Source organism: Hylobates moloch, unplaced genomic scaffold, assembly GCF_009828535.3.
Source record: "Hylobates moloch isolate HMO894 unplaced genomic scaffold, HMol_V3 SCAFFOLD_6, whole genome shotgun sequence".
Classification (NCBI taxonomy): Eukaryota; Metazoa; Chordata; class Mammalia; order Primates; family Hylobatidae; genus Hylobates; species Hylobates moloch.
Genome location: NW_026652281.1, coordinates 79,652,588 through 79,676,094, shown reverse-complemented (window position 1 = coordinate 79,676,094; position 23,507 = coordinate 79,652,588). Strand labels below are relative to the sequence as shown.

Sequence of the window (23,507 nt, the reverse complement as noted above, 5' to 3'; positions counted from 1 at the left end):
AAAAATTCTAGCCAATTTCAAAATCTTTCAAAAGAAAACTTTTAGGAAGTTTTGAATCCATTTATTACAAATCTGCAAATACCAATTTTCTGAATTCTTTTCAAGATGAAATGAGGGATATTCAGGAAGATGGATGTATACAGTACTAGTCAATTTCACCAAAAAATAGTTCCCTATTTGGTGAATGGGATTAAAATATGAGTATTGATATTAATATTTAGAAAGCACAGCATGTGGCACTTCTTCCATTTGAATTTACAAATCTTTGTGAGGTATTTTTTGCAGCTCTAGTAGCCACTCAAACCAAGTATGGACATCATCCTTCACAGAACAAGATCCTCATGTCACCACAGCACGTACCGTGCTTTCCAAACCTAAGCTTTCCAAAAAATAAAAAAGATTCAATTGCATTGCTGTCAGGAAAATAACATTTGGAATGCTCAAATGAAAGCCAAAAGACTCGTTTTACTGTTAGCAAATAAAATAAAAATATTTCGAAGTAGTGTTTATTTAATCTTCATGTCCTCTGTTAAGAATTCCTAGTTTTTATACAGGTTGAACATCCAAAATTTGAAAAGCCAAAACCTAAAATGCTCCAAAATCCAAAACATTTTGAGTGCTGATATGATGCTCAACAGAATTGCTCTCTGGAGCATTTTGAGGCCGAGGTGGGCAGATCCCTTGAGGTCAGGAGTTGTCACCAGCCTGGCCAACATGGTGAAACCCTGTCTCTACCAAAAATACAAAGATTAGCTAGGCATGGTGGCGGGCGCCTGTAGTCCCAGCTACTCGGGAGGCTGAGGCAGGAGAATCGCTTGAACCCAGGAGTCGGAGGTTGCAGTGAGCTGAGATTGAGCCACTGCACTCCAGCCTGGGTGACAGAGTGAGACTCTGTCTCAAAACAACAACAGCAACAACAACAACAACAGCATATTTCAGATTTTCGAATTTGGGATGCTCAACTGGTAAGTACAAAGCAGATATTCCAAAATCTGAAGAAGTTAGAAATCGAGAAAAGTCCGAAATCTGGTCCCAAGCTCTTTGGATAAGGGATATTTTATGCTTTATGTACAGCTCGTAATATATTAGTGCATCATTGTGTAATTCATAAATGTTCCTGCCCAGTTGGAGATCTCTGCTCTTAATCATTTCATTAAATCCCAAGTACCTCATCTGGGCAGTTTTCGTGTCTTGGTGGTGGATGGATGGGTGTGGAGGGGACGCTCTTACTGGTCCAGGGGATCAAGACTGGCGTCCCCACTCTTGGCCCCTAGGGGGCAGCAGAGGGAAGCAAAACAATAGCTTTGAAACCTACTCTAGGAAAACAGCCCCATAAGGGCTGGTGCAGGAGACACCTTATAATGTCTCCTTTCTCCCCAACCTTCCTCGTTCTCCCTCCTCAGGAATGGAGTAAAATAAGCCATCTGCAGCCCCTGAGGACTGAGAAAAATCCCATTGAGGGTGGGGAATAAGGAAGGGAGTCAGTGACCCCCAAGGCTCATTTTGAGCGGTGGGGCTTTAACCTGAACACTGCATTTATCCGAAGATGACACAGAGCTGGCCCATGACAGGTAGAGGGGACCTCGGGTGGTCCTGGACTCTGGCCACTGTCCTGCTACTTCTTGAGCTGTTTCTCCAGCTGAGATCTAGTAAGAATTCCATAAGGGTCGATTTAATTGTATCCCTTTGGCTAAAATGCATGGTATACAGTCGGTACCAAATCAATGTGTGCAGACTCTGACCTGAGGAGTGACTCTTCCTCATCTCATTTGTTACTGCTCCATCCCACCCAAACCTATCTGTGACCTGTCACGCATTTCCCTCCTGCCCTGGGTGTTGGAGTCAGGGCCAGTTTTCCAGTTGCTGTGTTACTGCCTCTGAGAGCATTTTCTGGCAGATGTACTAGAGCTCTTGTGTGGCGGGTTTTTGGCTTGATTCTTCGAGAACACAGCTGGGGAACAAGTGTGAGGTTCCTTCTCATGGCTCAGAGCAGGCTTCAGTACTTGGCATGGACCATGCGTGAGCCTCCTAACACATCCCCACGACGCCTCACCTCCCATCCAACCGACCGCGGGTACCCAGAGCTGCCTTCCAGAAACGCAGCGTCGTGCACCTGCTCCAGCCATCCCTGGATCCTCATCGCTGGCGGAGTGAGGTCAAAGCTCCTGGGCCGGTCTTGAAGGCCCTGGGATAGGAGTGCCCCCCAACCGTCAGCCCTCCAAGACGCTTCTGTCTACGTGCCCCATGCTTCTGTCACGTAGGCTTGGTGCAATTGATGGAAACTCTCTGAGCAGCGTCAGTTTCCTTATCTATAAAATGGACACAACTAACCCCTTGAGGATTGAGAATGACGAGAGATGGGCGACCATGTATGGAAATGCGTTCCTGTGCTGAGAACACTCCACACATATTGGTGTCCTTTTCCTGCCCTCATTTCACAGACGGGGAAACTGAGGCTCTGAGCAAGAGCTCGGGAACAGATCCAAAAACACGCAGCCCAGATGCAGCAGAGCCAGGATTAACATTCAGACCTTCCCAGTTATTTCTAAAAATTAATTACGTTTTAATTTTATAATCGACACATAATAATTGCTACATATTTCTGGTGTGCAGTGTAATGTTTCAGTGTCCATGCATATATTATATAACAATCCCTCATCAGTGAAGGTCCCCCAGTGGATCTTTTCTTTGTTCTCCTGCATAGATTACCATCTATGTATTTGGGGAATTTATCACTGGCTTCCCTGTTTATTATTATTACCATTAAAGACAAGGTCTCGCCTTGTCATCCAAGCTGGAGTGCAGTGGCTCAATCATAGCTCACTGCAACCTCCACCTCCCAGGCTCAAGCGAGCCTTCCACCTCAGCCTCCCGAGTAGCTGGGATGACAGGCATGTGCCACCATACCTGGCTAACTTTTTTTGTATATTTTTTTAGAGACGGGAGTCTCACTGTGTTGCTCGATGATCTTAAACTCCTGGGCTTAAGCCATCCACCTGTCTCAGCCGCCCAAATTGTCAGGATGACAGGTGTGAGCCACCACGCCCGGCCCCTTGTTTATTGTTGTCTCCCTTTCTAGAAGGTAAGCCCCGTGAAGGCATAGACCTGGCCTGTCTTGTTCACTGAATGCCCAGCACAGAGCAGGAGGCTGATAAACACTTCTTGAATAGACAAGGGCTACAACAGTTTCAAAGAACACACAGGTAGCTCCAGCTGATCACTTTCTAATGAAGCTGGTTCCTTTTATCTCTGGAGAATCTACCCCCTGGGATGTCTTTGATTGCACAGAGCTTGAGGGCCTTCCCTCCCCTGGGAACAGTGGCCCTGAGCCACGAACAGCCTGGTAAGCACACCAGCACTGTGAGCCTGGCTTTCCCCAGAAACCCGGAGTGATGGGTTAACCAGGGGTGTGAAGTGGGCATTAGGCTTGCATACCTTGGGAGTCGATGTTTAAAAAACTTCCCTGATAATTGGAAATTGGCTAATCTCTTGCTATGATGAGGACAGGCTGGAGGCCGGGGATGTTCTGTTTTCCCAAGCTCTGTTTTGAAGGTATAGAAACCAGGAAGTGACTTAGGAAGCCCAGAAGCTAACAAATGACTTTGTAGCCATGGACTCCAAGGAAACATGAAATGCACTGGGGACATGTCCCTTCAAAGCAGATTCATGTTTCCTGAAAAGTATGAATTTCATTATTAATAGCAACAGTTTTTCTGATAAATTTTGTTGAGTATAAAAACACGAGCCAGGGGCACACCACCACGCCTGGCTAATTTAAAAACTTTTATAGAGGTAGGATTTAATTTTTTTGCCCTGCTGGTCTCCAATTCCTGGCCTCAAGCAATGCTTCTGCCTCAGCTTCCTAAAGTCCTGATATTATAGGTGGGAGCCATCTCGCCTGGCCTGGGAGTCTAGATTCTTATGTGAACTCTCATGATTCTGGAATGTTGGCAACAGATAAAAATTTAACACTCTGTAGAGGCCAACTCCATCCAGGCCAAACAAAATAAGCTTAAGGACCAGACTTGGTCTGCAGGTGCCATGTGGGGTGAGCTGGAGGGGCTTCCAGGCACGTGGGGGAGACAGGTGTGAAAATAGACATCATGGTTCGGAGTGATTCATGATACTGAAGATCAGAGGAGGGATGACTGGCTGCCAGGACGTGGGATAGGAGTCAGGGGGGATTCTACGGCGGCATGAGGCTTACAACAGCACCCTGAAAGACTCACAGAGGAAGGAGAGCAAGGATGTTCCATGGAGGGGAAGGAATGTGTGCGGAGGCCTGGATTCAGTTTGAGCACCAGGTGGTCCGACACTGCACAGTGGTTTGGTGCAGCTGTGGCAGTGCAGGAGGGGGCAAAGGGGCTGGAGACGTGGACAGGAGCTAGTCACTAGGACCTGGAAGAGCGAACTCAGTCATTGAGCCTTTTTGTCCTGCAGGGCAGGTGGTGGGAGCATTTGGAGGGGGTTTGGTGGCGGTGTGTGGGGCTGGTCTCTCTAGAGGCAGGTGCAGGGGTGGGGTGGCTGAGGGACAGCATGGGGACAGGAGGCTGCAGTGAAGCCGTGGCCTGTGGCAGTGAGCCAGAGAGGAGGGAGCCAGGGACTTAGGCTCACATTTCTGGCCTCCTAAACAAATCCCATTACCTCTCCCTGCAACCACTTCCCTCGATGCCCAAGGTAATTCCAACTATATCACTATTTGGGATAAAAATCCCTGTGGTGATCCAAGGGTTTTGCTGATGAGTTTGGATTTGCTTCGAAGGCTGTGTAGAAACCTGAAGTGGTCCCTCCAGGGGTGTAATCTCCATCCACTGTCTTCAGCTCGCAGGAAAGGCCCAGTACAAACTCAGCCAGAATTTTGGATTTTCCCTGTGCCCCACAGGTCTGCTTCTGACTCAGCCAATAGCAACTCCGTCCCTGCGGGAACTCCTGCCGAACACATCGGAGTCATACTTCCCCGTGTTCCATTGTGAGCAAATCCTGCTGGATCTGCCTTTATTTCACTTTCTTTTTTTTAGAGACAGGGTCTCACTCTGTCACCCAGGCTGGAGTGCTGTGGTTCTATCATAGCTCCTTGCAGCCTTGAACCTGCCAGGCTCAAGCGATCCTCCTGCCTCAGCCTCCCAAGTAGCTGAGATTACAGGCACACGCCACCACATCCAACTCATTTTTAATTTTTTTTTGTAGAGACAGGGTCTCACTCTGTTGCCCAGGCTGCTCTTGAACTCCTGGACTCAAGTGACCCTCCCTCCTCGGCTTCCCAAAGTGCTGAGATGAAAGGCGTGAGCCACCGCACCTGGCCTGGAGCTGCCTTTAAAGCTGACCCAGAACCTCCACCATGCCTGTCCCCACACTGGTCTGAGTCCCTGGCCTCATGCACTGGCATCCATGCACCAGCCTGTCTGATCTCTCTGCTTCCACCCTTCTTCCCATAGCAGCACGTGTGGTCCTGTTAGACACGAAACCAGACATGGGTTCCCTCTGCCCAGACCCTCCGCCGGCATGAATATGTTGCTCAGAGTGAATACCTGAGTCCTCGTGTGGTCTCTGCATTCCTGTGTGATCTGTCCCCTCCCCTAGCAGCTCCTGCCCCCTTTTTTTCCTCCTCTGCCCTTTGCTCACTCAGCTGCAGCCACACTGTGCTCTCAGTTATTCCCCAAAGGGCCAGACAGGCTCCTTCCTCAAGGCTCTTGCACTGACCATCCCTCTGCCTGGAACTTCCATTCCCCCGGATGTGCTCATAGCTTGCCCTTGTATCTCCTTCAAATCCTTGCTCCAATGTCCGCTTCTCAGTGAGGCCTTCCTTGAAGCCATCCCCACTTTGATCCCTCCCTGCTGAATTGCTCTCCCTGGCTTTCACCCCTGCATACTCGGCAATCTTCTTTCTTTTTTTCTTTTTGAGACAAAGTCTCGCTCTGTCGCCCAGGCTGGAGTGCAGTGGCACGATCTCAGCTCACTGCAACCTCTGCCTCCCGGGTTCAAGCGATTCTCCTGCCTCAGCCTCCTGAGTAGCTGGAATTACAGTTGTGCACCACCACATCAGGCTAATTTTTGTATTTTTAGTAGAGACAGGCTTTCGCCATGTTGGCCAGGCTGGTCTTGAACTCTTGACCTCAGGTGATCTGCCCGCCTCGGCCTCTCAAAAGTTCTGAGTGATGTTCTTTCTTACAAACTTTGTTCACGTTCTCTTTTCTCCCCAGTGCTGAGCATTCAGTGGGTGGCTCAGTGAGTGGAGGAACATCTTAGATGGAAATTCCAAATCCCTCTGTGCATCCTCAGGTGTTTCTTGAGAGAGCGTGGTCCCCGAGACATATCTCACCTGGGCTCTCCTGGCTTTGAACGTGCAGGACAGGGTTCCCAGCTGTAGGTCACCGAGCCCTGCTCACGTGCACACCAACCACAGCCTCAAGTCCAAAGAAGTACCCTGTTGAGCACACATCGAGGGGCTGGTTTTCAGTGGTGCACGGACACTCATGATGAATACTGCATGCCCGTTTAAAAGCGCTACTGGAGGCCGGGTGCGGTGGCTCACGCCTGTAATCCCAGCACTTTGGGAGGCCGAGGCGGGCAGATCACTTGAGGTCAGGAGTTCGAGACAAGCCTGACCAACACGGTGAAAACCCATCTCTACTAAAAATATGAAAAATAGCCGGGCGTGGTGGTGAGCGCCTGTAATCCCAGCTACTCGGAAGGCTGAAGTATGAGAATCGCTTGAACCCAGGAGGCAGAGGTTGCAGTGAGCTGAGATCGCACCACTGCACTCTAGCCTGGGGGACAGAGTGAGACTCCATCTCAAAAAAAAAAAAAAAAAAAATTGCTACTGGATTCTTTATAGCTGTTTGGCGATGACGTATTTTCTCTGTGATGATGTATTTTCTCTGTCAACCAATACTGTCAATGCCACCATTATTACATGGAGGTCCTCTCTTTCAAAATAGTTGAGAATCTCTTGCACAGTGCCAGAAAAGGGCTCTAAAAGCAAGTCTGGAGACCCTTGGCCATCCTTCATGCCTGTTCTTACCAGGGACATTGCCCACAACCCTTTCCTCTCACCTACCCCCCGGCAGATTAGCAGCAGCTGACAGTGAGCGCCGGTTCATCCACAGGAATAAGGCAATTCATAATCAGTTAACCTTGAATTCTGCAAGGCCCGCCACTCCGCAAGCCGGGGGTTGTCGGAGCAGTTCTCAGCTTGGGCAGAATTCAAATGAGCTCTTACAATCAACATGCAATTAATTGTTGCATGCCCTGAGCATCTGGGCAGTAAGCACTGTGCAGCGCGAAGGGAGTTCAGGGGGCGTGGTCATCTTAGAGCAGAGGTGGGGACGGGGGTGCACACAGTTTCCACGTTGCACAAGAGAGCCCGAAGAGGTTCGTCTGAGTTTGGTCAACTGATCTTGGTTCAGATGTTAGTAACAGTGAATTATTAGCATTTATTGAGTCTACTGTGTGCCAAATGCTTTTTGCAGCCATGATCTCATTACAGCAGCCCACTGTGATATATCTTGAAGGGGGGGGGGTCCTCCCTTTTTTATAGTTATGGAAATTGAGGCTCAGAGAGGGTAAGTGACTTGTTCAAAGCCACACAGCTGGTCAAGCCCTAGATATGCTTGATCCCAAAGTCAGTATGTTGGACCACCCTGCCCCCACCCCAATCTTGAAGATTCTACCCACATTCACATGGTGTGCACGTGAGCAGGGTTGGCAGCCGCTGTAGGGCACCACTGCCTGGTAGCTGCAATAACTTTGTGGCTGGCATGGGCCCTCCTAGGGTTCTGCTGTTTGGGATCTCAGGTGGGTGCAGTGGGCTGTCTGGGGTACCTCGTTGCCACTCTTCCTGCAGTTGCATGCCATGGTTGGGAGCCCAGATGACAGTTTCATCCTTGGAGGGGAGCTCTTCCCAGATGCTGGAGGTGACACCCAGGAGATAGAAAAACGTTTCAAACCCTATAACCCCACACTCCAGGAGGGGCGCCTCCTGACAGATCCTGCCACTCCAGGTCCAGCATGGGGTGTCTTATCCAGGGGGTCTTGCAGCTCCCTGGCTGTGGGAAGCCCTGCAGGCTCTGCTGTTTAGACCCTTTGGAAAAACTCCTTTCTCAGGGTCTGGTGCGGGGATCCTTTTGGGGATCCCCTTCTGGGGTAGGGTCCTGCTGGTACGTGTCCCTCTTGGGGAGCCCCAGCAGGCTCTGCCCTTGTCTCCTGGGGCAGGGCCTCTCTGGGTCTCGTGAGATGCCCGCTCCCGGCGGGTTTTGTTGCCCCACGTCCTCCGTGGGGATCTTTTCTCAGGAGCGCCTTGCCTGGGATTCTCCTTGCGTCTCAGACCCTCACCCTGGCTCGGGTTTCTTTCGGGGGCGTCCCTCCACTCCCAGGCCCCCGCCCGCGCCCGGCGTGGGGCGCCCCCTCTCCCCGTGCGGGCGGGCGCCGGAACAGTGTCGCCGGCCGCCTGCAGGTGTCTCCCCACGGAGGGGCGCGCGTCCCTGCGCCGTGGCCGCTGCCAGGCGCCAGCGGCTCCTCGCCGAGGTGCACTCGCGCTCCGGGCTCCGGGCGCGCCGGAGCCGCTCCTCCACCGCCGCCCGCCCCGCCCGCCTGCCCCGCACGCCCCCCGCGCCGCGCCCCCACCCCGGGGTTGGGGGGGGCATGGGCCCGCGCCGCGTCCGCCGCCGCCGATCGCAGGCACCCGAGCCCCGGGGCGCGGCGGGCAGCGGCCGCTGACGCGGGGCGCCGGCTGCCAACTTCGCGCGCGGAGCTCCCCGGCAGTGCAGTCCCGTCCCGGCGGCGCGGGCGGCATGAAGACTAGCCGCCGCGGCCGAGCGCTCCTGGCCGTGGCCCTGAACCTGCTGGCGCTGCTGTTCGCCACCACCGCTTTCCTCACCACGCACTGGTGCCAGGGCACGCAGCGGGTCCCCAAGCCGGGCTGCGGCCAGGGTGGGCGCGCCAACTGCCCCAACTCGGGCGCCAACGCCACGGCCAACGGCACCGCCGCCCCCGCCGCCGCCGCCGCCGCCGCCACCGCCTCGGGGAACGGCCCCCCTGGCGGCGCGCTCTACAGCTGGGAGACCGGCGACGACCGCTTCCTCTTCAGGAATTTCCACACCGGCATCTGGTACTCGTGCGAGGAGGAGCTCAGCGGGCTTGGTGAGTGCGCGCGGGCGGTGGCCAGCTCGGCTCTGACTCCCCCGGGGCGGCGCGGCCACCGAGGCCCGAGCCCCGGACCCGCTCGCCCTCCTCCCGCCGCCTGGGCCCAGCTCCCCGCGCTCCGACAGGCTGGGGGCGACGTTCCGGGGCAGGGGGCGCGCGCCGTTCCGGGGCCGGGGACCAGCACTGGGGTACGTGCGGGACGCCCCGCCGTGGAGAGGTGCAAGGCAGAGCTCCTACCCGCTGCGGACGCCCCGCGGCTTTGGGGACGCTCCCGCGCCCCGGGAAGGCGCCCACCCCAGCTGCCGGTCGGAGGGGCGCGCGCTGCTTTCCGCTCCTGAACCCATCTCAACGCTCGCCCCCTCCTCCTCTTCCTTTCGCGGGGCACTAGATGCCCCCACCCACCCCGGAACGTCCCTGGGGGTGGGGGAGATGCAGGGACTCCTGCTACCAGCCGCCCCTCCCGCCCCAGATCCACAGACCCGGGAGCCTTCCACCCCCATCGCCAACCCGCGCCGAACCTCCCAGACAGGAGTGGGGAGTGGGGGAGTCCCTTGGGCTCCCGGAAAGCCGCACACGCCCAGAGGCACCCCTATTGCCAGACGCCAGGGAGCCCTCTGTATCCTGGCCCGCTCCTGGGAGAGGCAGGCTAGGGAAGTGGGGACAGCTGGGCAAACTCCGGGTCGAGGAGTCCAGGAGGGCTTAGCTTAGCACAAGGCTCCCATTAGGTTGGGTGGGGGACTGACTTTTCAGAAGGCAGATCAAACTGTCCTCTTTGCCTGAAACCCCTCCTCTACCCTCCAGAGGCAGCCTGGGCTGGAGTGCGTGTTTTGGAGGCAGACAGCCGGGCTGTGGCAGGGCCCAGGGGACAGCTGCCCGACAGTTGGTTGTGCCACACAGCAGGTAAAGCTGGCCCGAAAGACGTGGTGTCTCCGAGCGGGTGTCCAGGCGTGGACACCCTCCTGAGCGAATTGACCTCTTTCTCCAAGGTTAAAACTCCTCCCTGCATGCCTAGCTCCTCAGTGTGGACACCACATGTATGTGTGTGCTCAAGAGTGGGTGAGAGCAGACCTCCACCCTTAGTTTGCCCTAAATAAGCCTAAGTGGTTTAGAGGGCAGAGGGAGGAAGCTGTGAAGCGAACCCAGTGAAAAGCTCCAGGCCTTTGCACAGGCTGCGTCCTCTGTCTGGAATGCCTTTCCCCGCCCCACCTCCTTCTTCAGGGGCTCCTTTCACTGGGGCTCTCCCACCTGCTTTCCAAGTCAGGATACTGAGGAGAGACAACCTTGTAAGCTCCCCGTTGGAGGGAGGGTCTCCATCTTTTTATCTCACCACTGCGTTTATCTCCCTGCCACACTTGACACTGCCTAACATTTTCTGGGGCCTGTTTTTGGTCACTAGCTTATAGTCCCTTCTCCCCATAGGATGTCACTCTGTGAGGGCCAGCCCGGTAGGTCTCGTTCACTGCTGCCTCCGAGTAATGTCTAGCGCATAGTAGGTCTTCAATAAACATTTGCCGGATGCATACTGGGTGGGGTTGGGACGAGGAACTGGAGGTTTCCCGCGGTGCTGCCTCCTCTGTCTCGCTTCTGGGGGTGCCTGACCAAACTTTTCTGTGACTTGAGCCAGGCTGGCCGTTTGTCAGAGATACATGGTGTTTGGATAGGGACCTGCCCCTGATTGGTTTCATCCCATCAAACCCACTTCTGGTTTACACTCAAGAGTCAAGTGTTTACTGTGGGATGCAATTAAAATTATTAACTTCAAAAGGCATCTTGGCCAAAATTCCCTGCCTTCCGCACAGCCCAACCCTGATCTCTCACACAGAGGCCTCATAACACCTTGTTGTCAGGAACATCTTCGTCCTTGGAGGTAGACATCTTGCTACTGTACATCTTTCTCCAAGTTCAAGAAGGTGTTTCCAAGGCTCAGGAGACCCAGCCCTGGGGAGATAGGGGAGATACCACCTCTGCCTCCCTTCCTCTGTGCACACACCTGAAAATACAATGATGCATCTCTGGCACCAGAGTGGTCCTGTCTACCTCTGTGGAGTGTCCTGGTCCAAGCTGGTCAGCTGAGCCTCTTAATTGTTTGGAGTCTCTCTTGGCTGCTCCCTGAAGGTCACAATCCCAGTACTTCCTACAGTTGTTTCCCTGTAGTTCTTTCAGGGCTTGACTTGGGATATTTAAGTATTTTAAAAAATTATTAATTGAAAATTATTTAAAAAACAATGTTGGCTAACATTTATTGAGCCTTTAATGTGCACCAGGTCCTGCTGAAACTTCTCATCTCCTGAATCTTGTTGAATCCTGGCCGCCACCTTTGAGGCAGACACTTCTAGGGCACTTGCTTTTTCAGATAAGAAACCTAGGCTCACAGGGGATTCTGGCAAAGGAGCTGGAATTATCTTCTCAGGAACAGAAAGAAATCAGAGTGAAGGGATCGGGGAAGAGAATAGTACAGTTGAGGGGTCAGGGAAGGTGGCATTTTGGGGGGCTCAGTTAAGACCCTCACTCCCAATACTCAGAAACGCGGATGGTTAATTTGTTGGGTAAATAAAAGAAACCCCCAGTTTCCTCTTGGCCACTGTGGGCTGGAGATCATCCCTCCCCCAAAATCACAATTTTCCTCTCCGAGAGCTTGGAAAATAGTTATCAGCTTGTCAGTGCTGGTGAGAAATTTGGGAATCAGAGCCAGCTGGGGTGGTTTCTGCAGCTGATCCTACCGTGCCAAAATCCTGCCTTCTCCACCACCGTGGCCCTGAAAGGGTGATAGCAAGTACCTGGCCTCAAACTTTTGTTGCCATGACAACCTTTCCTCTGGGTTCTGTGACTATTTTATTTTTTTACTCAAAGAGGAAAAAACATCCCAATAGCCCCCTGAACAAAATCTCGCCTCCCCAACCCCCATACATCAAGGCTAAACTTCCCTCCCTTCCATCAAACTACAGCAAAGCTTTCTTTCCTTCTGTGTGTTTCACGTGCACCCAAATGCAAACACCAACCGGGAGATCCTCACCGCTCCGTGAGAAGGAGCTGCTAAATGTTCCCTCCTCTCCAACGCCTGTTCGCCTGTTCGGCCATTCCTTTCTAGGCTCAGAAAAACCTCTCCCCACTCGGGCAGCCACAGGGAAATGTAATAAGCCCTTTTTCCCGCACTGAAAATCTACAGCGTTCACAAAGAAAACTGCAGCCTGCCCTAAACAGACACACTTTCACCAGACCCTCCACAAAGAAACCTTTTCTCCTTGCTCCAAGAAGAGCAGCCGAGTCCTTCCACAAACAGAAAGGGAAGCGTGGCCTCGACACAGAGTCACCCCAAGCCCTTCACACAAATTGGATTTCTCTTCTGGTTGAGACGCTGGGGAGGGTCTTGGTGGGGAGCAGAAGCAAGCATCGTTCTGGTGGGTGTGGTGGGGGGTGGCTGAGGAGAGGCCTGGAGGAGGGGAGAATGACGGTCTGGGGTGGGGGCATTGGTGGGGCAGGTGGGAGCTTGTGCCAGCTGGGAGCACAGGTGACGTCCACATGCAGGACTTCATCCTGTACGCTTTTGAGCCGCAGGAAAGGGGTGGCTTGGGAAGATTGGGGGGAGGTGGAGGGGTCTTGGGGGACTTGCCAGGCTGGCAGGAGGGAGGTGAGATTGGAGAGAGAAGAGAGAGACCAGTCCCAGGGCTGGGTGGAGATGGGGTGGGTGTGAAGCCAGAAGACCCATGCAGGACCCAGGCGGGGAGCCAACACGCCCCACACGGCGGGGCCCCTCCCGCAGTCCCAGAGACGTTGGGGTAGGAAGGAGCATGTTTCCTTCAAACTCAAAAACTCTCTCCCCTGTAGAACTGGTGGAAGTTCAAGGCTGGCCTCTGCCTCTTACTAGCAGCATGGTTTCAGCCCTCCCAGGGCTACTGCGTAGGTGGGGATCAGAGCAGCTAGCACCTGCCAGAGATGCAAGGATTTGGCGACGTAGGGCAGGGAGTGGGGAGCACCACCTCGGTGTTGCCGCCACCCTGGGCTGAGCCACCCACAGCCACCCATGTCTCCCATGGACTTCTGCAGCCATCTCTCCGCCTCTGCCATCACCCCCACTCCCCAGTTCATCCTGCACCCAGCATCCGAGTCATCGTTAGATGCGGGGCACAGCACCTCTGACTGCCCTCCTGTCACTCAGAGTCAAGTCTCCAGCTAGCCTTCCCCGTACCTGTCTTGTCTTCCTTTATTTTGAACAGAGAACCACAGCTCTTCTGCCCGGTCCCCTAAATTATGCTGCTACCGTGTCCCAAGTATGAGGACCCCTGTGATGTCCCCAGCCAGGAGGATTTTGGTGCTTGGGAGTACGTTAGTGTCATATTGGATGTGTTTCATGTTGGGAGCATCTGCTGGGCAAAGAGTTGCATGATGGAAGGCATTGCTCTAACTCTTCGACATGGGTTTTTTTTTTTTTTTTTTAAGTCTTGTTCTGTCGCTCAGACTGGAGTACAGTGTTGTGAGCACAGCCTACTGCAGCCTCCACCTCCTGGGCTCAGGCATCCTCCTGCCTTAGCCTCCCGAGTAGCTGGGACCACAGGTGTACGCCACCATACCCGGCTAATTTTTGTATTTTTTGTAGAGACGAGGTTTAACTATGTTGCTCAGGATGGTCTCAAATTCCTGGCCTCAAGCGATCTGCTTGCCTCGGCCTCCCAAAGTGCTGGGATTACAAGTGTGAGCCACCGTGGCTGGCCTGACAAGTATTACGTCCTTTTGTCTGCATAATAGCCCTACGAGGTGGGTGCCCTGGTTGCTCTCATTTCCTAGATGAGTAAACAGAGGCACAGAGAGGTGAAGTGAGTTGCCCAAGGCACACAGCTGGTAAGTGGCAAAGCTGGATGTGCACCCAGGCGGGAGGCTCGGGAGCCTGGCTCTTGCCTGCTGTGCTGTGCTGCTCCTCAGTCTCCCTAGTCCAGCTCACTCAGGCTCCCTTGGTTCCTCCAACCAGGCTCGTTGGGCGGAGCACTGCATCTGGAGTCACGAGCCCCGGGTTTGGCTCCAGACTTTGATGCCAACTTGCTGAGTGGCTTTGGAGAAATCACACTCCCTCTCTTTCTGGCCTTTTCTTTCCTTGTGTGTAAAATGGAGGTTTTGTTGAGTGTTTTGTGTGGATGATGGAGGTGACAGAGCCCTGTCCCATGACCCATCACAGGGTTTGGGCCCAGATGGTCCAGGTTCTAGTCCTCATACTACTGCCAGCTGCTGTGTGGCCTTGGGTAGGAGTCTGCCCTCTCTGGGCCTCAGTTTCCATGGCTGGGGCATGAGGATTATCCTATCTGCCCCACGATAGCATCGTTGGGGTTGATCCAGATAACGTGGTCCCAGCACTCCAGTGGCCGCAGCCAGCACTTGGTAAACGGGACTTGCTGCCATCTGACCCTCGAGTCCGAGGCTGCCGACAGGTGGCCCGCGCGTCACCTCTGAACCGTGTATCTGTTTTGTTTGGCCCTGCAGTGTTCCCAGTGTCTTTGAATAAGTTGCCAACATTTGAATATGGAGCCACTTCATAGAAACATCTGGATTTATGGCTTTTCTTGAAAACCTGGCAGATGGAGTCTGTACTCCCAATGGGATCGAGTGGAGCTGCCCCTTGGGGGAGTCCACAGTGCCCCCCCCACAACCTGTTCTGCCCTCAGTTTACAGGAATTGCCGCCCTTCCCTTCTAGGAGCTCAGGCCTCCAAACCTCAGTTTGGACGCCTGGTCCACTGGTCCATCCTGCCAGCCGGTCAATCAGAACTCAGTGTGTCCCACCTCACCCTGCAGCTCCCCCTGCTCCTGGCTTTGACTTCATGGTCCGTTTCTCCATCCAGTGGCCGGAGGGTTCCCTGTTCCATCTGAGGGAGATCACCCCCGTTCTCCACTCCGGACCCTTCCTCACTCAGTCACAGTCGAATGCCTTCCAAGGACTGCCAGGAAGTCTGCAGTCTTCCCTGCTGCCTCCTGCCCTTCCCCACTCCTCTCCGCCCCCACAGTCACTCTTCTTCAGCCACACTGGCCTCCTTACTGGCTCTTCCAGAACCGAGGCTTTTGTACTCGCTGTTCTTCGCCTCCAGGCACTCTTCCACAAGACAACCCCGTGCAAGTCTCTGCTCAAATGTCCTCCTGTTTGTGAGGCCTTCCTGGACCGCCCCACTGAAATCAGCCACCTCGCCACCCGCTGGCACTCCCCTGTGCCCCCTGATGTCCCCACTGCTCTGATTGGGGTCATACCCACTGTGTATCACACTGGCTTCTCTCTATCATCCATCTCCCTGCTGGGACGCTGGCTCCCTGAGGACAAGCCTTGTCCCGGTCACATCGTGCTGCCCCCAGAGCCTAGATAAGCTGGCACTTCAATGCCGTAGAACTCAGCATGGCAGCTCGTCCAGGCTCTGGGAGGCAGCACCTTGTGACAGGGACCAAGTCTTTTTTTTTTTTTTTTTAACTTTTTTTATTATACTTTAAGTTCTAGGCTACATGTGCACAACGTGCAGGTTTGTTACATATGTATACATGTGCCATGTTGGTGTGCTGCACCCATTAACTCGTCATTTACATTAGGTATATCTCCTAATGCTATCCCTCCCCCTTCCCCCTACCCCACGACAGGCCCCAGTGTGTGATGTTCCCCTTCCTGTGTCCAAGTGTTCTCATTGTTCATTTCCCACGTATGAGTGAGAACATGTGGTGTTTGGTTTTTTGTCCTTGCGATAGTTTGCTGAGAATGATGGTTTCCAGCTTCATCCATGTCCCTACAAAGAACATGAACTCATCATTTTTTATGGCTGCATAGTATTCCATGGTGTATATGTGCCACATTTTCTTAATCCAGTCTGTCACTGTTGGACATTTGGGTTGGTTCCAAGTTTTTGCTATTGTGAGTAGTGCTGCAATAAACATACGTGTGAATGTGTCTTTATAGCAGGAACTAAGTCTTCAGGAGGGACTCAGGGAACAACTGTGGAACGCACTGGGGCTCTGGGGACTTCTCAGGGCTTCTGTGGGCAGGGAGAGGCCGGGGCTCCCTACTCCGTGCCTGTCATTCCCGTGGACTTGTCAGATGTTCTTCTTTCTTCCCTGCTCCCTCTCTTGGTTTATTTCCAAGGAGAGGTGTTTAGTGGGATCCTGTGGGGAGCTCACGGTCACTCCCCTGTGTTTAAATTCTGGGGTGCAGTCTCAGAGCTGTCTTGTGAAGATGCTGCAACCTTGGGCCTCTGCTGCCTTCAGCATGGTGCGGGTTAAGCTCTTTTGGTCTCAAGTAATGGAAACAAATTCGACCCTAGATAAGAATAAAAGGGGAATGGGCCAGGCGCGGTGGCTCATGCCTGTAATCCCAGCACTTTGGGAGGCCGAGGCGGGCGGATCACCTGAGGTCTGGAGTTCAAGACCAGCCTGGCCAACATGGTGAAACCCCATCTCTACTAAAAATACAAAAATTAGCCGGGTGGTGGCAGGCAGCTACTTGGGAGGCTGAGGCAGGAGAATTGCTTGAACCCGGAAGGCAGAGGTTGCAGTGAGCTGAGATTGTGCCACTGCACTCCAGCCTGGGGGACAGAGAAAGACTCCGTCTTAAAAAAAAAAAATTAAAAAAAAAAATAATAAAAGGGGGAGTTTATTAGAATAATGCTAGCTGGGCACAATGGCTCACGCCTGTAATCCCAGCACTTTGGGATCCCTCGAGGAATTCAAGACAAGCCTGGGCAACATAGCAAGCCCCCATCTCTACAAAGAAATTAAAAATTAGATAAGTGTGGTGGTGTGTGCCTGTAAGTCTCAGCTACTCAGGAGGCTGAGGTGGGAGGATTGCTTGAGCCCAGGAGATTGAGGCTGCAGTGAGCTGTGATCGTGTCACTGTGCTCCAGCCCGGGCAACAGAGGGAGACCCTGTCTCAAAAATAAATAAAATAAAAATAGAATAATGCTGCAGCAAAGGTGAAATCACCACCCCTCAGAGGCCAGAGCCAGGGCCACTGGGCTCCTGGAGGCTGGACCTTCCCTCAGATCCAGAGCCACCAACTAAAATCCCACAGGGGCCAGGCTGGAAACCTATGAGAGTGATGTGAGGAAGGAGTAGGGGGCCTGAGGGGACTGGGCAACCGCTGTGTGGTTCCAGAAGCTTTCTCACTGCAGGAGGGGGTGGCTCGTGGAGTGCCTAGTGGTCCATTTTTGTTCAAAACTCCCAGTTTTTATATGACATCTGTTGATTGTTCACATTTGGCAGCAAATCCATTTTTTTTTTAAAGACATCTGATCTGCAGGCCAATATCAAACACTTTCGAGGGGTGGGTAGACCCTTGTCCCGTCAATTTGCAGCTTCTAGGCCAGAGTTTTGCTCTTGACAGGATTGAGTTCCCAGCCCCCAGTTGTTTTTCTTTTTATGTAAAAATATTTGTAATAATAATATTTTTATTTTATTATTATTATTATTTTTTTTTTTTTTTTTGAGATGGAGTCTCACTCTGTCACCCAGGCTGGAGTGCAGTGGTGCAATCTCGGCTCACTGCAACCTCCGTCTCCTGGGTTTAAGTGATTCTCCTGCCTCAGCCTCCGGAGTAGCTGGGATTACAGGCGCCTGCCACTACACTGGGCTAATTTTTGTATTTTTAGTAGAGATGGAGTTTCACCATGTTGGCCAGGCTGGTCTCCAATTCCTGGCCTCAGGTGATCCATCTGCCTCAGCCTCCCAAAGTGTGGGCGATGTGGGTGAGATGTGGAAGAGGCCTTGGCCCCAAGCTTGCCTGGGGGAGGCAGGGTCCACTCTCAGGGGCCATCCTTCTTCCCCGATGGTAGGGACTGGGGATGGGAGGTGATGGAGGTTGAGGAGGGTCGGTGCTTCTGGAAGCAGAGCTGGGGTGGGGATTTGGGCTGGAGCTTGGGAAGGACAGTGGCTGTGGTAGCCTTGTCCCATGTCCTGGCCTCCCAGAGTGTGCATCAGAGATAGCCACGGGGGAGGAGGGGAGGAGGAGGGCAGGAGACACAGACATTGTGAGGAGTGGGGGATGACAGACACAGGACGGGTGGCACACACAGAATCTGAGAGGGATGCAGTGGGAGGCTGCGAGGGGGACCGAGGGGACCAGAGAAGGAGTGACCAACAGAGAGAAAGGCAGACACATACAGGGGGAGCAAGCGAGGAGAGAGACAGAGACACAGAGACACAGAGAGAGATGAGAAGACGCAGAGGGAGATCGAGGCACGTGCACCGCATCGAGTGCACACCCGGATAGAGATGCAGAGAGCAGCAATGAGACAGAAACAGACAGAGACGGAGAAAGGGAGAAATATGTGGGCAGAGAAAGAGACACACGTGTGTGCACACACGCATGCATGCACAGACACACACATGTGCACGTGCACTCACGCACAGGGAGGAGGGTGCCCCAGAAGCCGGAGAGGAGAGAAGCGAGCGAGGGGAGCCCGAAATAGCCCAGGGGAGGCGGTAGCAGCACACGTGGCCCTTCCCGCCTCGCCTTGCTCTTTTCCAGGAGGCCCCTACAGGGGAAGTGACTCCTTGAGGCCTCAGCCCCGGGGGAGTGGCTGCGCCCCATCCAGGCGGATGGAGAAGGCCAGACCCTCCCTCATCTGACTCTGCCCTCCAGTCCCCCTCTGTCCTCCCAGTTGGCAGCAGTGTGTGGGTGCAGTGTTTGGAGGATGGGGGCTTCATTTCATCACTGACCCCTCTTCATGTTGCCCAGATAATAATAATAATACGCTAATAATAACAACAAAAAGAAGTCTTATGTAAAGTGTGACTAGAAGAATACAAACATCTTAGGAAAACAGTGCTATTTTTACTAGTCATTCACACTCTAAGCAAACGTGGCATGTGGGAAGCAGATTCTCCCTAAGTCAACTTGATTGCCTCTGTACCCTCTGGACACATTTGTGGGGCTTCTGCTCCCCTTTGTCTATGTCTGCGTGTCCCCCCTTCTCTCTGGGCCTCTTTCCACCCTGATTTCTCTACAGGGGATCCTTTTCTGAAAGAGGGGATGGGAGGCTGAAACCCCCACTCCTCCAGCCCCTTGGACACCACTGGCCACACTCTCTGCCCTCCTCTGCCAGCCTTGTCCCAGGCAGCCCCACTTGGCCCGAGCCCCACCTTGAGGGAGATCTTCTGGGTGGTCCTGGAAGGGGCATAGAGGAGGAAGACCCTCTCCAGAACACAGTTGGGCGGGGCGGGGAGGCAGAAGACTTGGACACGAGTCACTGTCTCCGCTTGGTGGATCTCTCCACATGGGGATCTCACAGGCATCTCAGATTAACATGTCTCTACCTAATCATCTGTTTTCTGCCCTCCTCAGCCAGGGCAGGCTGGGCTATGCCGTTGCAGCCAGCTGCAGCAATTTGCAGATGTGGGAGGTTGCAGACAACCTTAGTTGACTTCTTACTTCCGTGACATGTCCATAGCAGGTCAGCGGGGGGCTCTAGTTCATGGTGACCTCATTGGGGACCTGGATAAAGGATGCTCCATCTCTGATTTTCCATGGCTGTCGAGGGAGGAAAGGGTATGAGTCCTTGCCTAGAAGTGGCACGTACCATCCGGCTTGCATCTCATCGGTCAAAGCAAATCATATGGCCATGTCCACCTTTTCAAGGACTGGAGAATTTCAGTCCTACCATGTGCTTAGAGAGCAGAGACCTGGGGCTGGCAGGGTGGCACACATCTGTAATCCCAGCACTTTGGGAGGCTGAGGTGGGAGGATTGGTTGAGGCCAGGAGTTTGAGATCATCCTGGGCAACATAGCGAGACCCAATCTCTAAAAAAATTTTTTTAATTGAAAAAAAAAAAGAAAGTAGAAACCAGGGAACACTGATGACAGGTTGAACATTGGTGGCACAGATGACTCCTCCACACCCCACTCCTGCCCCTCTCTTAGCCCCATCTCAACAAAAGACAGCTCCATCTTTCCAATTTCTCAGGCAAAAGACCTTGGAGTCGTCTTTGACTCCTTTCTCTCTCTCCTCACAGACACAAACACACACTCATCCTCACACAGCTCATTTAATCTATCGGCAAATCCCGCTGACTCTTTTCCCAAACACATCCAGAGTCCCAACATTTCTCCCCGTCTCCTCCGCCCCCCTGGTCTGAGCCTGCACCATCTCTGGCCTGGATGACTCCAGCATCCCACTCACTGGTCATCCTGCTTCTGTTTGTCCGCCACTGTGCTGAGCAATCCTACTGCATGCTGCTGGAGTCCTTCTGCTCAGACCCTCCAATGACTCCCATGTCATTCCCAGTAAAGCCAATGTCCTCCTGGTAGCTACAAGACCCGCCATCACCTGCCCCATTACTCTCTGCCCCATCTCCCGTGATGCTCTTCCTCGCTGTCTATGCTGCAGCCCCACTGTCTTCTTGCACACACACCTCCTGGCGTGCTCCTGCCCCAGGGCCTTTGCACGTGCAGCTCCCTTAGCCTGAAACTCTTTCTCCAGATTTCCACCCCATCACTTCCTTCAAACGTTCCTTGTGAATGAGGTCTTCCTTGGCCACCCTATTTAAAGTCACAGTCACCTTCCCACCTTATTCCACTACGCAGCTTGTTTTTTTTTTTTTGTAACACTTCTCCCTACCTGACATGCTGCCAATTGCTCAATCTACCTCAATGCCTCAGTGATGTGCAACCCACGCTTTTGAAAATCATTGTCTGAAAATCAACTCTTTGTTTTATGAACAAGGAAATGCAAGTCTCTGCAGGGAAAGACCCTTTTCCAAACCGTCCCCTAGTCACTGGCAGAACTGGCACCAGAACCTGGAGCCCTGCTTTCTAGTTGCTGATCTTTGTCTATCCCTTAAGATTCTGCTAGACCTTGACCTTCAGTTCTCTGACTTATGCCCTGTTGGTCAGAATAGCTGTTATACAAAAAATGCCCACCCCAACCAAAAGCCAAATTTCCTGGGACTGGTAGGTAATGAACACTTGGGATGACTCTGAAGGAGAGTCTACAAATTCTCATTCCTTCTTTCATTCATTTTCATGAACACCTACTATGTGCTAGACTTTGTCTAGGTGCAGGGGACTGTAGCAGGAAACAAGATGAATGAGGGTTTTAGTTTCATGGCGCTTCCATTCCAGAGAAGGAAGACAGACGACAGGAGGTGGTTTCTTCATTTGTGCATGTAACCTAAATTTATTAAGCCCTTACTAAGGCCATTGTGGATTCAATGGGGGACAAAGGAGACAGTCCTTATCTTCATGGAGCTTGCATTCTGGAGGGGACAGACAATGAGAACAGATACACTGGTGATGGCAGCTTATATGGCACCAGTTGCAGACCAAAAACGACCCCTGGAACTCAGGGGATCAGGAAGCAGTTGGGCTCCTCTGAGTGGGTGAAGGCTAACAGGCTCTTGACTACATAAGCCATAACCTCTTTGTGACTCTTGAAGCCTGCTTTACATTTTTTCTCTAACGGTGATGGAGTAGAATTTTGAGACCCAAGGTCACCCTTACCTGCTGGCCGAGTTGTTCCAACCCTTGAAGTATTTTCTAGGATATCTATTTCTATCTTTAAAGATCTGTCCTCCTAGCTGGGTGCAGTGGCTCATGCCTCCAATTCCAGCCCTTCTTTAAGGATCTGTCCTCCTACCTGGGTGCAGTGGCTCATGCCTCCAATCCCAGCCCTTCTGGAGGCTGAGACAGGAGGGGATTGCTTGAGGTGAGGCGTTCAAGACCAACATAGCAAGACCCCAGCTCTACAAAAAACATCGGCCAGGCATGGTGGTGTGCACCTGTAGTCCTAGCTACTGAGGAGGCTGAGATGGGAGGATTGCTTGAGCCCAGGAGTTCTTGGCTGCAGTGAGTTGTGATTGCACCACTGCACTCCAGCCTGGGTGGCAGAGTAAGACCTTGACTCTTAAAAAAAAAAAAAAAAAAGATTTGCTCTCCTTTGTAATAAGAGGTCATTTGGAAGGATTTTTTTGGAAATTGTCTTGTCTCCTTTGGTATTCATTCATTCATTCATTCATCACATCTATTAAGCACCTATTCTCTCCCAGGTCCTCTGCTAGGCACCAGGTTTACTAGGTGAACTTCATAAATAAGGTTCCTGCCCTCAAGTAGCTTCCTTCCAGTGGAGAGAGAGAAAATGAGTAAGTTAAACCGTAGATAAACCAATAATTTCATATAGAGATGCAGTGCTTTGAATTCCATGAAACAGAGTCGTGAGGTACCTCTTGCAGGTGGAGTTTTGGGTACGGTGTTGGGGAGACTTCTTTGACAAGGTGACATCTGAACTGAGGCCTGAATGACTGTAAGAGGGCAGCCATAGAGTTCTTGGGGGAGTAGAGGGGAGCATTCTAAGCAGAATAAGTTAGTCCTTGCTGATTGATCACTTTAGTTTTCCACTTCTTCTTCTTTTTTTTTTTTCAAGACAGGGTCTCACTCTGTTGCCCAGGCTGGAGGGCAGTGGTGCAATCACAGCTTACTGCAGTCTTGACCTTTCAGGCTTAGATGATCCTCCCATCTCAGCCTTCCAAGTAGCTGGGACTACAGGCATGTGTCACCATGCCCACCTAATTTTTATTTTTATTTTTTTAGAGGTGGGGTCTTGCTATGTTGCTCGGGCTGTTTTTGAACTTCTGGGCTCAAGTGATCCTCCTGCCTTGGCCTCCCAAAGTGTTGGGCTTACAGGTGTGAGCTACCACACAGCCCAGTTTTCTACTTCTTAAGTCAATTTTTAGTGAGTTGTCTTTTCTCAGAAAATAGTTTCTTCATCAAGAGTTGCAAATGTATTTGCATAAAATTTAGCATAGTATTTTAGCTATTTAGCATAGTATTCCTTTTAAAAGGAATTAAAAGGAATTTTAAAAGGAATTTAAAAGGATTTAAAGAAAAAGCCTCTCTTTGATGAGTTTCCTTTTCTCATTCCTGCTCCTGTGTATTTTGTGGTTTTCCTTCTCTTTCTAATGGTTTTGTCTAGCTCAAGTCTACCAGTGGTGATATGGGCCCCGTAAAAATTGCTTTCCAGACCTCCAGAGAGAGCCGACAGGCTTGAAACCTTTACATAGGATCTGTACTGAGACTGCGCATCCTCAGGCCCCAGGCCTGATTTGTTCTACCCTTCTCTCTTTTTCTCTCCAGCCCAGGTCTTGCCAGCTTAGCTGTTTTATTGCCCCCTTCTCCATCTTTTTTTTAAAAAGCCTCATTACTCTTGTATTTATTGATTCTGTTTTTTTTTAATTTTCTGATACATCCTAGTTTTCTTTAGTCTGACTTTTCTGAGGTTTGTTAATGTTTGCAAGTTTTTACATTGAAAACTTTGTTTTTTCATAGTTAAAAAATTATGAATGCATTTAATGCTATGAGTTTGCCTCTGAGCACCACTTTAGCCATATCCTGAATGCAGTGCTTTAAAATGCGGTGCTTTCT

The 23,507-nt window shown here is 52.1% G+C and overlaps 1 protein-coding gene across 2 annotated transcripts in view; it reads left to right on the top strand.

The window, feature by feature from the left end:
- Nucleotides 1-8,557: 8,557 nt before the first annotated feature.
- Nucleotides 8,558-23,507, top strand: part of GSG1L (GSG1 like) — a 270,500-nt gene continuing 255,550 nt past the window's right edge. For both annotated transcript variants that reach the window (XM_058440849.1, XM_032157186.2), the window contains exon 1: nucleotides 8,558-9,138. In XM_058440849.1, coding sequence (XP_058296832.1) covers nucleotides 8,790-9,138 — 349 coding nt within the window. In that variant the 5' untranslated portion in view covers nucleotides 8,558-8,789. The remainder of the gene's footprint in view (nucleotides 9,139-23,507) is intronic.